The sequence below is a fragment of the Bison bison genome, unplaced genomic scaffold (genome assembly GCF_000754665.1).
Source record: "Bison bison bison isolate TAMUID 2011002044 unplaced genomic scaffold, Bison_UMD1.0 scf7180017864373, whole genome shotgun sequence".
Taxonomy (NCBI): Eukaryota; Metazoa; Chordata; class Mammalia; order Artiodactyla; family Bovidae; genus Bison; species Bison bison.
In genome coordinates, this window is record NW_011494945.1 from 7,963,621 (window position 1) to 7,976,561 (window position 12,941).

At 39.5% G+C, this 12,941-nt stretch overlaps 1 protein-coding gene across 1 annotated transcript in view; it reads right to left on the minus strand.

Annotated features, from left to right (window-relative positions):
• SOBP (sine oculis binding protein homolog (Drosophila)) overlaps positions 1-12,941 on the minus strand; it is a 165,494-nt gene that overhangs the window by 56,405 nt on the left and 96,148 nt on the right. The window contains exon 5 of the mRNA XM_010856698.1: positions 12,051-12,146. Within this exon, the coding sequence (XP_010855000.1) occupies positions 12,051-12,146 (96 nt within the window). The remainder of the gene's footprint in view (positions 1-12,050; positions 12,147-12,941) is intronic.

Here is a 12,941-nt window from a genome sequence, read left to right on the forward strand (position 1 = left end):
TTGATGACAGTCAGAACACTGTTTAAAAATAAAAGTGCTAAGGAAAAATGAAAATTTCACTACAATTTTATTTTTCCATGTTACTTATTTTTATGTGTTCATATATAAACATCAAATTATGTTTTGATATTTACATCAAATACTGCATAAATGATTGAGATGTGTTAAATGCCATAGGCTCATAAGCACTTCTGTAATGCTCCAGTCTATTTTCATTTTCTTTTATGTATGTATCGACATTTCTGCATGGGATATATGTTTGCTTCCATATATTGTATTTTGTATGTGTATATACACAATGATATCACATATTGTCAAGATTCAAGCTATCTGGCAAGTATATAAATATTTCTCTAAGCCAAAACTAGTGTTTATACTCTTTTTGTCCTAACAGTTATCAGACAATTTAAAAATTAAAAAACATCACTGTGTGAAATGGCTACATAATGGAGACCCCAAAGTGTTTCATATATGTTAATAATCAGGATATCTCCCCGTGAAGGTCTTATCAGAGCATATGCTCAATATTTAAATATTGCCTCCCTTCCTATCTCAGGCTCTGACATTTAAAACTGTTTATGTGGTTTTTTTCCCCTTCCGTGTTCACACCAAGAAGACTATAACAGATTCTGCTGCAATATCAGAATCAGATTCAAATTTTCCATTCAAAGGAAACTAAACTATATTGAGATCTGAACACTATAAAACAGCAGAGTATTTCACAGTTAAATTTAGGGTATAATTCGGTTGATATCCTGAAGGTGGATTACAGATTCAAAGTGCAGGGGATGTATGTGTCTGTGTGTACTCGTCTCTTCTCCAGATCGGGAACCTCTCTAAGAGATGGTGGTGTTGGTGATGAGGATGGGTTAAAAAAAATCCCAATTTATTTAAAAAACCCATACTTTATCCTAAGGAAATCTACAGCTTGTTCTGTTGAGAAAGTGTGAGAGAGAGAGAAGGCATTGCTTCTCCACCAATGTATTTTCATGGATATTTAAGAGAAATACTGATGGATATACAATCCAACGTAGAACATTAAGCAATTTTCTCAATAGTTAAGGCGGAAGTACTGCTTATTATTTTAAACCTGATTTACTGAGAGTATGTCTAAACTGGCTCAATATTTCACTTGAAGTTATGAACAAAGCCATCTATCAGCTCCACTGAAAGGCAAGTATACAGCAGTCAAATTCTCAGCCAAGACAACAGGCCCACCCTCCGCTCCACTTTGTCTTTGGCCCATGAACAATCCAGACCCAACCTTAAGCATTTTGTTTTTATCTGAACTAGAACCAGGAGAATATGTTATTTCATGTATTCATCCAACAAATAATTTTTGAGTACCTACTTCCACAGTTCATAGAATCTATATCACCACTGATTGTTAAGATGCTATTCTTTTATACCAGCAGGGAAAAACATTGCCAATTTTTAAAAAATGACAGGTCATCAATTATACCACGAAATCCCATTTCTGAGATGTAGACATGTTGGGGGGTGCATCATAAAATACGGGGTGGGCAGGCACGGTTGTCAAGGGTACAGTGAGTAAAGACGAAGGTCTTGTCTCGCAGAGTTCTGAGCCAGGGGAGCCTTGTCTGGAATTAAAGGAGGGCATCTCAACTTCTGGTTGAATATGGCTAGGGAGGAGAAGCTAAGAAGAGAGCTCTCCAGGAAAGTCCAATGCCTCAAACCAGAAGAGCAGAGAGTGTGCAAAAAACATGGCCACAAAAGGCATTCCAAGCCAAATGCAGTGGGAAAATACATTAAAGACCTTATCTGCAGCTTCACCATGGTCTTCTTTCTTTCTTCTCTCTTAAAATTCCCTCTCACCAGTCCCCCATCACCTCCACATCCCCATCTCCAATGTTTTGCCTCCTTTATTACTCATGTATGTCATTCTTCTCAAGTCCAGATATTTTTTATTCCTTTTCCTTTTTCTCCCAAGAGACTTTCGTTAGCTTGTTCTAGCCACAAACCAAGCATATGACTAAATATGATTAATATTATTTCCGGCTGGTTTCTTGGGCACCTTTATATTGATAATTAATATCCTGTCTGGTTTTCTGGTTTTGTTTGATATATGATCTAGAGTTTCTATCAAGCCATCAGATGTGAATTCTCTTTGGTACTTTAGGTAATAGTTCAGTCTTAGCAATTAAAACAATGAAGGAAAATGCCACTGACGCTTATCTCCAGTATGCTAACTTGATGGCCAGAGGTCTTGAAGGCAAGATCAGTTTAAACCTGGTTTACCAGGTTCATCCCAAAGAATACATCTCCACCAAATCAAAAGAGGCCAAGTTTTTTTCAAATGGCTTTACTGATCATAAAAAAATAAAAATCTTCAAAAGAAGATTTAACATTTATCAAATACCATCTATTGCTGTCAGATTTTAAAAAAACCCACTCAAAAGCTTATTACACACTGAAAGTTATATTTTCTACAGACTACCAAATTTAAAAATATATACTTTGGTTCCTTTCCCTACAATTTAGTACTCACTGGAAATTCTCAAACACTGACATGCCTTTCTGAATAAACTCCCCTTCCTAACATTCCCACAGATGTTCCTTCTGGATTCAGAATTCTACCAAAGAACCGTTACCATAAAGAAGCCAGAAAGAGTGATTCTGGATTGATTGCTTAATTCATCCCACAAACATAGATTGGACCCTTTCTCTCACCCACGGATGGAAGAGTATATCAGACCTGGTCCCTACCTTGAGAAGCTGGCAGTATTTTGGCCTGAGCACAGGTCACAGAGATGTGAATCAAATCAGGCTCTGCAATCTGTCACTACATCTCCTCCCATCTCCCAGAGCAAGGAATGTAACATCTCCAATTCGTAATTCCCCCCTCCATGAAATGATAATAACAATGTGTGTGCCATGCTGTGCTAAGTGAATTTATTCATGTCCGACTCTTTGAGACCCTGTGGACTGTATCCCTCCAGGCTCCTCTGTCCATGGGATTCTTCAGGCAAGAATCCTGGAGTAGGTTGCTGTGCGCTTCTCCAGGGGATCTTCCTGACACAGGGATCAAACCTGTGTCTCTCTTACATCTCCTGCATTGATTGGCAGGTGAGTTATTTACCACTAGCACCATCTGGGAAGCCCTGATAATAACAATACATACTAGCAAAGGTATAGAGCATACAGGGTCTCAAAAAGGGTCTATAAAGTCCAAGCACAGTGGCACACTGGAGGCACCCCACAAAGGATGGTTTCTTGTCTCTTTCCCTTAACAAGCTTATCAGAGGCACATTCATTTGCTATTGCAGATACTTCCATGTGTAAATTATATTTTCCTTTGCTTTGCATTTATTTTCTTAATAGTTGCCTATTTCTAAGATTAACAATTGTACTATTAAATGGGAAGGCAAGATGAAGGGGTCTTGGACCCCATAGAATCTTCTTTGATAGTTTTTTTAAAGCTTAGCTCTAAGAATTATCTGCATGATATACCTTGTTCCTTTCATTGTTCACAAGGAAATTTCATGGCTTTGGCTTGCAAATATTCATACTCAAGACTTTCAGATAATCAATTGCTAGAAAATTCAGTCAGTGGTATTCTATGATGTGCTAGTAAGTAGACAACCTTGAAAGAAATAATCTTAGTTACAACAACCTCAATGGAATGCCAAGTGTTTGCCAAATACTGTTCTAAGCATCTTGCGGGTATTCATTCATTCAGACCTCACACCAACCCTACCAGACAGATATGATTGTTCTCCCTATTTCACAGACAAGGACATGGACAGAGAGATATGTTCAGTGACTTGCCCAAGGTCACATAGTCAGTGGGGGAAGTGAAGGAGCTTCCTGAATTTAAACCAAATAGTCCGGTTCAAGAGTCTAAGCTCTTCAACCTAACACCATACTATTTTGGGGAGGTTTTAAATCCTTCTTTGAAAATTACCCTAACATTACAGTACCTTACAAATCAGAAACATTTGCTGTGCAGCCAGTAGGGATCTGTAGTGTTCTTGACATAAATATAGGCAAGTGAGTGGATGTTCAAGAGTTTCTCTGAAGTTTTGTCTTAAATTAAAATATTTAATTTTAAATATTTTATGGGCTTCTACAAACCGAACTGGGAAGAGACTCTAGTAGAGAAGAAAGGCGGGTGCTTCCAGCATCTGCCTTAAGATTTTGCTTAAATTAATGCTACTTTCTAGATCCTTTCTGTTAATAAAACTAAGGCTTATTGAACTTTTACTCAGTATATGTCAGGCATAGTAAGTGCTTCATATACATGATCTCACTTATTCCTGAAAACAAACCAATGAGGCAGTTACTATATTTATCTTCATTGTATTGATAAAAGCACTGAGGCTCAGGGAAACTTGATCAGCTTGCACAGCTGGTATGTCTGCAGAGCAGGGCTGGGACACCCACTCTTACCTGAAAAACACACGGTCCTCCGTGTCTCTCTCAAGAACCACTGTGATGTACTGTTCATGTAGGTCAACATGAACACCAAACCATATGCCTCTTATCTTTTTTGTGCAACGGCCCCAAACTGGTAAAGGCAAAGATCTCCACGCCTTGGAAAAGGGAGCTTACAGGTGACCAGGGGTCTCCAATTAAATCTCATCCTAAGAAAAGTACCTACACCAGAGCAGAAGCAGGGGAACTCCAGCCTTCCTGCAGCTTCTCTCCCAAAGAAAGAAACTAAAAAGAGACAGTTAAAGTACGATTTGCCTGGGTGGTAAGTGAGGGAGACAGTCTTTGTGGGAGAGGGTCTTTGTACAGGAGAAGAAAAGGCTCTGAATCACAAGACCATGGCAGTCATGGGAGCCAAAGGGCTAAAAAGAGAAAGAGAGAAGCAGCAGGGCCAGCTGGAAAGAGGGTGAAACAACAGCACAGATGGAAACAGGAATGTGAGGGGAAATAGGACAGCTCCGGCAGAATCCACTCTTCTGCCTGTGTTAATGTCTGGATGGTCTAGATGGAGAATGTATTGGGGCCACCTCTAGCAGAACTACTCCTTGCTTAGTCTAAGATTGGTCCTCTCCTCTCTAAAAAGTTTTAGTATTCTAAAAACATTAGTTCAGAGAATCCTTCAGAGAACACCAGAATAGCTCTAGACTACAGGGGTCAGGAGCAGGGGTGGTGAGGGAGGGGGAAAAAAAAAAGGTTGAATAGGCCAACTCTCTCTAGACAGCAACCAATCCCTGGGGATTTCTGGGTCATTTTACACCTTTGGGGTTTTTACAATGACTATTTCAGGAAACGGGTACACAGCATACTACATACGCATAGGTCATATGATATTTTATTTGATGTTATGGGAGTCCAAGTGTGTTACCATGAATTTTAATTCTCAACGCCTGGGCTGCTCAGCTGTAACATCAAAGAAACAGTGTGTCAAATCAAGTTGAACCAGGGCATGTATCTGGCTTTCTGCTAGACTAGCAGCATTAAGGGAGGTCTTCGGCCAATTATACCTATTTTGAAAAGCCTATCAAGTTTCACGTGAAATGTGGCTATTTCTATCATCCTTTTGGAGGTTCTCATTGAGATTCCATAATCTAGCTAGAAAGTCCTAGCAATAGCTAATATCTGACAGCAATCCAGAATTCCCCCTCACTGCTGTGATGAAGTCAACATGTACTGGTAAGATGGGCTGGGTTGCAAAGAGATCTTAATTTTTTTGCTTGTAGAAATGTATTTCTTACATTTAATTTTAAATTTTGATCATAAATTTTGTCCTATTTTCTTGCCCATGTAAGCTTCAGTTCAGTTCAGTTCAGTCGCTCAGTCATGTCTGACTCTTTGTGACCCCATGAATCACAGCACACCAGGCCTCCCTGTCCATCACCAACTCCCAGAGTTCACTCAAACTCATGTCCATCGAGTCGGTGATGCCATCCAGCCATCTCATCCTCTGTCGTCCCCTTCTCCTGCCCCCAATCCCTCCTAGCATCAGGGTCTTTTCCAATGAGTCAACTCTTCGCATGAGGTAAGCTTAAAGAGATCTTATTTTTAAATAAATACATTTAAAACCAGGGGTGTATGAGAACTATTCTATATTGAATGGATAAACAACAAGGTCCTCCTGTGTAGTAAAGAGAATTACATTCAATATCCTGTGATAAACCATAATGGAAAATAATATAAAAAAGAATGTATATATACATAAGTGAATCACTTTGCTGTACAACATAAACTAATACAATATTGTAAATCAACTATACATCAATTTTTAAAAAGAAAGATAAATAAAACAATAAAACCAGGGGTCTAACAGTAAAGAAAATAAAGTCATCACTAGCACTGTGGCATGTCTTTCACCTTAAGGGTTTTTAACACTCCAGCTGACCATCCAAGCCTCACAGAGTTGTGCTGAGCAGGGAGGGAAGAGCGCACTGCATAACCAAGAGTCATTTGTTTCATGTATTCCTAATCCCAAAGCTCCAATTCCCAATTTAATCAGTCTCAATGGATTCTTTCTAGCCAGATAAGCAGTGTGCTAATCTTTACCAAAAAAAAAAAAGTTAAACCAAACAAAAAAGCATATGTTTCACAATACTTCAGCAGAATAAAAGGGTGGAGTGGGTAGAGGGTAAAGGGGTAGATGAAGCAAGATTAATAGTTGATAACTGTTAGTACATGGACATTTGTTTTATGACTCTCTACTTTTGTATGTTAGGAATTTTCCATAATAATTTTTTAATCCACAGAAGTACTAGGGATTTCCAAAAGTAAAACTACTAAAGTCTAGACTTGATAGGATGGTGTCAGTTATTTGTGTGTGCTTATTCACTCAGTCATGTCCGACTCTTTGCGACCCCATGGACTGTAGCTTGGCAGGCTCTGTCCATGGAATTCTCCAGGCAAGAATACTGGAGTGGGTTTCATTTCCTTCTCCAGGGAATCATCCTGACTCAGGGATCAAACTCTTGTCTCCTGTGTCTCCTGCATAGCAGGCGGATTCTTTACCCACTGAGCCTTTAACCCAAATATAAGACAGTTATTTGCTGCTGCTAAGTTGCTTCAGTCGTGTCCGACTCTGTGTGACCCCAGAGACGGAAGCCCACCAGGCTCCCCCGTCCCTGGGATTCTCCAGGCAAGAATACTGGAGTGGGTTGCCATTTCCTTCTCCAATGCATGAAAGTGAAAAGTGAAAGTGAAGTCGCTCAGTCGTGTCTGACTCTTAGCGACCCCATTTCCTCCGCAAATGGACCAGCCTGCCAGCTCCCTCTGTATCCTTCAGCTTCCTTCACTTCAGTCAACTTAATTGCCAACCGAGACGTGAGTTACTTGATCTGAACTTTCTCACCTCCTTGCCTTTGCACATGTTATTTCCCTCTGCTGGGAATGACCCTTATACCCCAGCTCCAACTACAAAAAAATGCAACCCTGGAAGGCCTATATCAAAAGTATCCTTGGTTAAGTCTCTAATTACAACATGTGGAAATAATCTCTTCCTCCTTTGTACTCCAGAACTTTGTTGGTGCCCTCTTGGGCCACAGCTCATTGTGTAACAATAATAATCATGAAATAAAGAAGGAGCATGACCACAGCAGCCAATATGTACTGAAAGTTACTATGTACCAGGCACGTTAAATGTGTCATCACTTTCAATCCTGACAGTACCCTTTGAGGCTATTACCTTTTAGTATCACATTTTACAGATGAAGATCCGAAATGCAGAGGTCCATGAGGCACAGTGGTGATCCAATATGATATGATGTCAGATGTGTCACCATAAATGTTAAGCCTTTGTGCCCATGATCCTTCACTATACCATCAGAGCAATATGGTATAAATCAGACAAAATTCTAACTTCCAGGAAGACTGGAGAGCCCATGTTCCTGATGACTACAATACTGACTATCCTTGTTCTTCCTACTGAATTTAAGCTCCTTCAGGGAAGGGACTGTCTTTCTCTATTTCTGTCCCTTACAAACACTGTCTAGCATAATGCCTTATACATAGATGCTCAGTAATGTCTTCTTAACTGAACTCTGAATTAATACAGAGCAGTTCTGCTTAGAGGTAAGATCCAACTCTTATAATCCACCTCTCTGCCTCACAAGGAAATCAGATGGACAAAGCAGCCCACAGAACTGCCCAGCATCTCTCCTCTCCACCAGCTCTATATACAAGGCCACAAAACTAAAATAGTTTTCACCTTCTCCTTACACTGGCATTGTAAATGACCAGAAAGAATTATTTCCTGATGCTATTTCTATTTAGCCTCCCAACTAAGGGGCTTCCCACGTGGCTCAGTGGTAAACAATCTGCCTGCCAATGCAGGAGACGCAACAGATGCAGGTTTGATCCCTGGGTTGGGAGGATCCCCTGGAGGAGGAAATGGCAATCCCCTCCAGTATTCTTGCCTGGAAAATCCCATGGACAGAGGAGCCTGGTGGGTTACAGTCCATGGGATCTCAAAGAGTCAGATATGACTTAGAGACCGAGCAGACACCCGTGCACACACGTATGCACTCCCAGCTAAGGGCATCTCCCCCTTTCCTCTGCAAAACTGCCACCCTCAACAGCCTAAGGAAAAGCGAAAAGGAATCAGACTGTCTAGGTAATGATCCGTAATCTGGAGCTAAAGAAGATAGGCTGCTTTCCCCTTCCCCTTTCAGACTTCCTAAACCTAGTTTCTTTCCAACCAAATTACACCACACTGGTTTCTGCACATCTTTGACTATATTTTGACCTTATTCCTGAATACACTGACGCTCTCTGTATTCTCTGAACTGCTCCGAAGAACACTTGGGCTCAGTTCTTACCTAAGGTGCTGCTAGGTCTTACCCAAGGTGGCTTTCATGAACTGAGTGAGTACTGACTAACAAGAAGGTATAAGCTCCTGGTATGATCGAGGCCTTCCTCCCATTCTGGCTCTTAATCCAACTCCAACCATCAGTATGAGCATTTTAATAGGGGAAATAAGAAGGACTTCCAGTCCCAAAAGAATGAAGCAATAATGGTAAAGGGATCAGCAACAGAGTTGTAATTTAGGACAAGTGTTGGTCACCAAAGCTGGCTCTAAATGCTGCCTCCTCTGGGCTCTCATAAGCTATGTTGCTGTATTGTTTTTGATTTTTAAAGATTTTTTTTTTGGACCATTTTAAAAGTCTTTATTGAATTTGTTACAATACTGCTTCTGTTTTACGTTTCAGTTTTTCTGCCACAGGGGTCTTAGCTCCCTGACCAGGGATCGAACCTGCACCCTTGCATTCGAAGGCAAAATCTTAACCACTGGACCACAAGGGAAGTCCCCCGTGTTGTTATATTGTTCAGGGAAGGGATATGAATTCCCCACATTGTCTTTTACTGTAAGTTATTTGCTTTGGTCATAAGCTTAGACAGACCAGCAAAATACCCTGAGGAGTGTGTGTGTGTGTACACATCTATTTATGAAGTGGTAGATGGGGCCACAGTGAATTGTGATATATCAAATAATATGCACATTTTATCTTATGTCACTCATCTTGACAGCCTTGCATTTTCAAAACTAATAAGAAAACATAAGGAAACTGCTGCACAATCACCAAGCAAGGAATCTTGGCCACCAAGCTAAACATCTAGTCATTTGTGTCGCACGTTAGGTGTGAAGGCACACATCATAGTTTGAGGTTTAAATGGGCAAATCAGTACCTACAGGAAATCGACAGTTGCGTGGCAAATTTTTCTTTCAGCCAATGCTTTCTTTGTCAGTGCCTTCTGATTACACATACTTGTGCATTCTAGGCATCGCTTCTACTTTGCTTTTGTTTAGGTTACTTAATATTCCTCCTCTTCCAACAAGCAGAGACTGGGGGTATGGGAAGGAGGGCAGAGATCATCAACGGTCAGTAACAGAGTCAGAGGCTATGTCCTGTCTCCCTGGCCAGGACACTTTCTGTCAGGAGCTGTGGGCCAGAGGGTTAACCTTCCAGCCATGTGTCCCTGATCACCTAGGAACCCAGAATAATCCATTCCCTTGACGCTTTCTCCCAAGAGCCATCATCATCCCTCAAAGAGCTCCCCCACTTTCTAAACCCACGCCTGTTATAGTGAACTGCACAGGAGGGCAGACTCACCCTCAAGCTAAGAAAAGCCCTCTGGAGCAGGGCTTGCAATCTTCTTTTACAGTCTTTTAAATTTGCCCTAAGCTGCACTGAGAAAACTCCAAGGACTTCCTCTCTTATGAAGGAACAAATCTCTTTCACAGAGAAGCATAACTTCTCAGAGATTCATAACCAGCCAAACACCATCGCTTCTCTTGCAGCTGAAAAAAATTACGTTTCTCCTTGGAGAAATAAGCTCACTTGTTTTTTCACTCTATTAATTTTTTTCTCTTATCACAAGAAATTATGGTGACCAAAATAAAGTATTTCTAATAGCTACTAGAAGGACAAAGATTGCACTGATTTCTCGAAACTACTGGCAATACAATACTCTATTTAAGCACATCAATGACTAAACATATATTTTCTCTAAAGATAGCTGGAAAAGATGTTCACATGTATGTTTTACTTTCTCCAGTATAAACTGACCACAGTCTGGACTCAAGCACATTTGTTTTTCCAGTAAATAGGAAAAAAGTAAAATATGGCATATTACTATAAACAGTATCTCTAAAAATAAGCAAGCTATCCCCCAAAGCATTTTAATACCAAAACACAGAATAAATGGCCCCTATGGTCTTCTGCTAGAAAACCAGAGTTACAGAGTGAAACATTAAAATGGAAATAAGTGAAAAGGGTTTCCCCGAAATAGGTAACACTAGCAACCCTGGAAGTTTAAGAGCCCTAGGATAAAATACGAGGTGAGTCAAAATTTCAGGAAAAAATTTCATTTATAAGTAGTAAATTTGCCTGCAGATTGATTGGTCAAGGGACGACACACACAGTAAGTGATGCTACTGTAACCATGCAGACTGTGGAGGGGGAAGGAGTTTCTTACTGTCAACATCTAGCTACTGTGGCTAGAACGAGTAAGAACTGTATTTTCCTCTCTTCTCCTGCTCTTTGGACATTTTATTTTTAATGAATAGTTGGTATCAGAGCTAAGTCCAAAGACTCTTACATGTGCGATTTCCTAATGTGTTCCGCCAAAAAACTAAACAGAAATGAGACTACCTCAGAATCTTACAAGTGAGCATCCTCATTCTCTTTCAGTGTTTTCATTTAGTTGGAGCAAATGTTTTGCTTTAATGCAATTGAAAAGAAAAGAACATTTAGGGACAACATAGCTAGATTCCTCATAAAGCTTCATTTTCAAAAGCAGTGTTTGAACCTCTAAATAAATGACAATTCATTCTCTGTTTACTTTAGGTAAACAGAAAATGCATTGCGGAGCACTCGTTTTCAAAAGCTAATCAAGAACATTAGGTCCCAACAGATTCATTTAATAGAAATATAATAGGCATTCCTGCTCTCTTTTCATCTTGTCTCACTGTAAATGCTAAAATGAACAGCAAATTAACCCTGCGTTGGAACAGAGTCCCTGTCACAGCTGAGATCCTCTCTCTCACGACTTGGAAACATCCCCGCATCCTGTCGCTGCTTTGACTTCTACATAGGAGAGACGAAAGCGCCTGATTGAGTTTGGCAAGAGAGTGCAGGAATACTTGAATTCTAAAGGGAGTACTGCGTGTCAACTCTGCTATCTTTCCTAGCAGAACAAAATATTACCATGTTGTCGCCTAAAATAGTGTACAATTAGGAAGTAGGAGGAGGGAAGGGGGAGGAATTGTTGTGTTTTTTTTTTTCTCTCTCTCCAAGCTTACATATATCAACTGTCTTTCTCTATATTTTTAACTTTACTAGCCATTCTCCAAATGGCTGCTAATCAACTACTACACAGAACAAACTAATAAAGACAGGGCCATCCAAGCTCTATAATCAGATATAAAAGATGTGCAAACAATTTGAGATCTTATACTTCATATTCAGTGATATCAGAATTAGCAGTAAGAACTCTATACAGAAAAACTATAATACTTCAAAAATTATGTAATAATGAACAAACCCTTTCAAAAACTGTTTTCACTGTGCTAAAGTAACATTCTAGACTTGTTGTAAGTATGTTATTCTTACAAGTAGTTCGCAGTTATTCTTGAAGGCAAGCCTTGGAGTTTCCTTAGCATAGTGCTGCTGGGGAAAATTTTCAGCATGTCCATCTTCATCTCTAGCCTGAAGGGAAATATAATGGCCTATTTAGGGACTTACAAATAATGGAAGAAAAAAAAGCTAAAAGCATAACAGCTCAGATCATTAAACAAACGGGAATCCAGAAATCACAACATCATTAAGAAATTTGTTTAAATACGCAGTACGCCTTTTAGATATCAAAATTTGGGATTTATTTTTCTTCACATAGTTCAGTTTGAACATGCAAATTCATTGTGGTGTAATATTTTAAATGACATGAAACAAAACAAAATCAAATAATTTTGCTGAAAATTACCACCACTTCAGACTTCCAGTGACTTTTTTTTGCACATTTAGGATTATATGACATACATACGTGTTTAAACTTTTTGGCATGCTTAAGCAATCTGTAGATAATGCACTTTAAAAAAATTCTAATAGCAAGGCCATAAGAAAAGCAATTTGCATAGTTATATTTTGCATTGTCATACTATTAGAGATATACTGATTCCCCTCAATTTTTAAATAAAGATCTGAAAGGAGCAATGATCTAGTAAGAACAATGATTCTTAAATCAAATGCAGTAAAAATAAAAAAGATTTAATTAAGAAGCTGCATTAAAAGTTACTGGTTATTTTCATCTACACTGTTAATTAAGAAAGCTGAAGTTTAAATGGAGACATTAACAGAACCCATTAGCAATACCCCTTGCATACAGTCTTCCCTTTCTAATCTCCATCAGTTTCTGGTTTGGAGTTGGAGAGAAGAAAACGGTAGGTGAAAGGAGGCGTGTCCGCAGCGCACTCATTAAACCATCCATTTGGGTGACACTTGCAC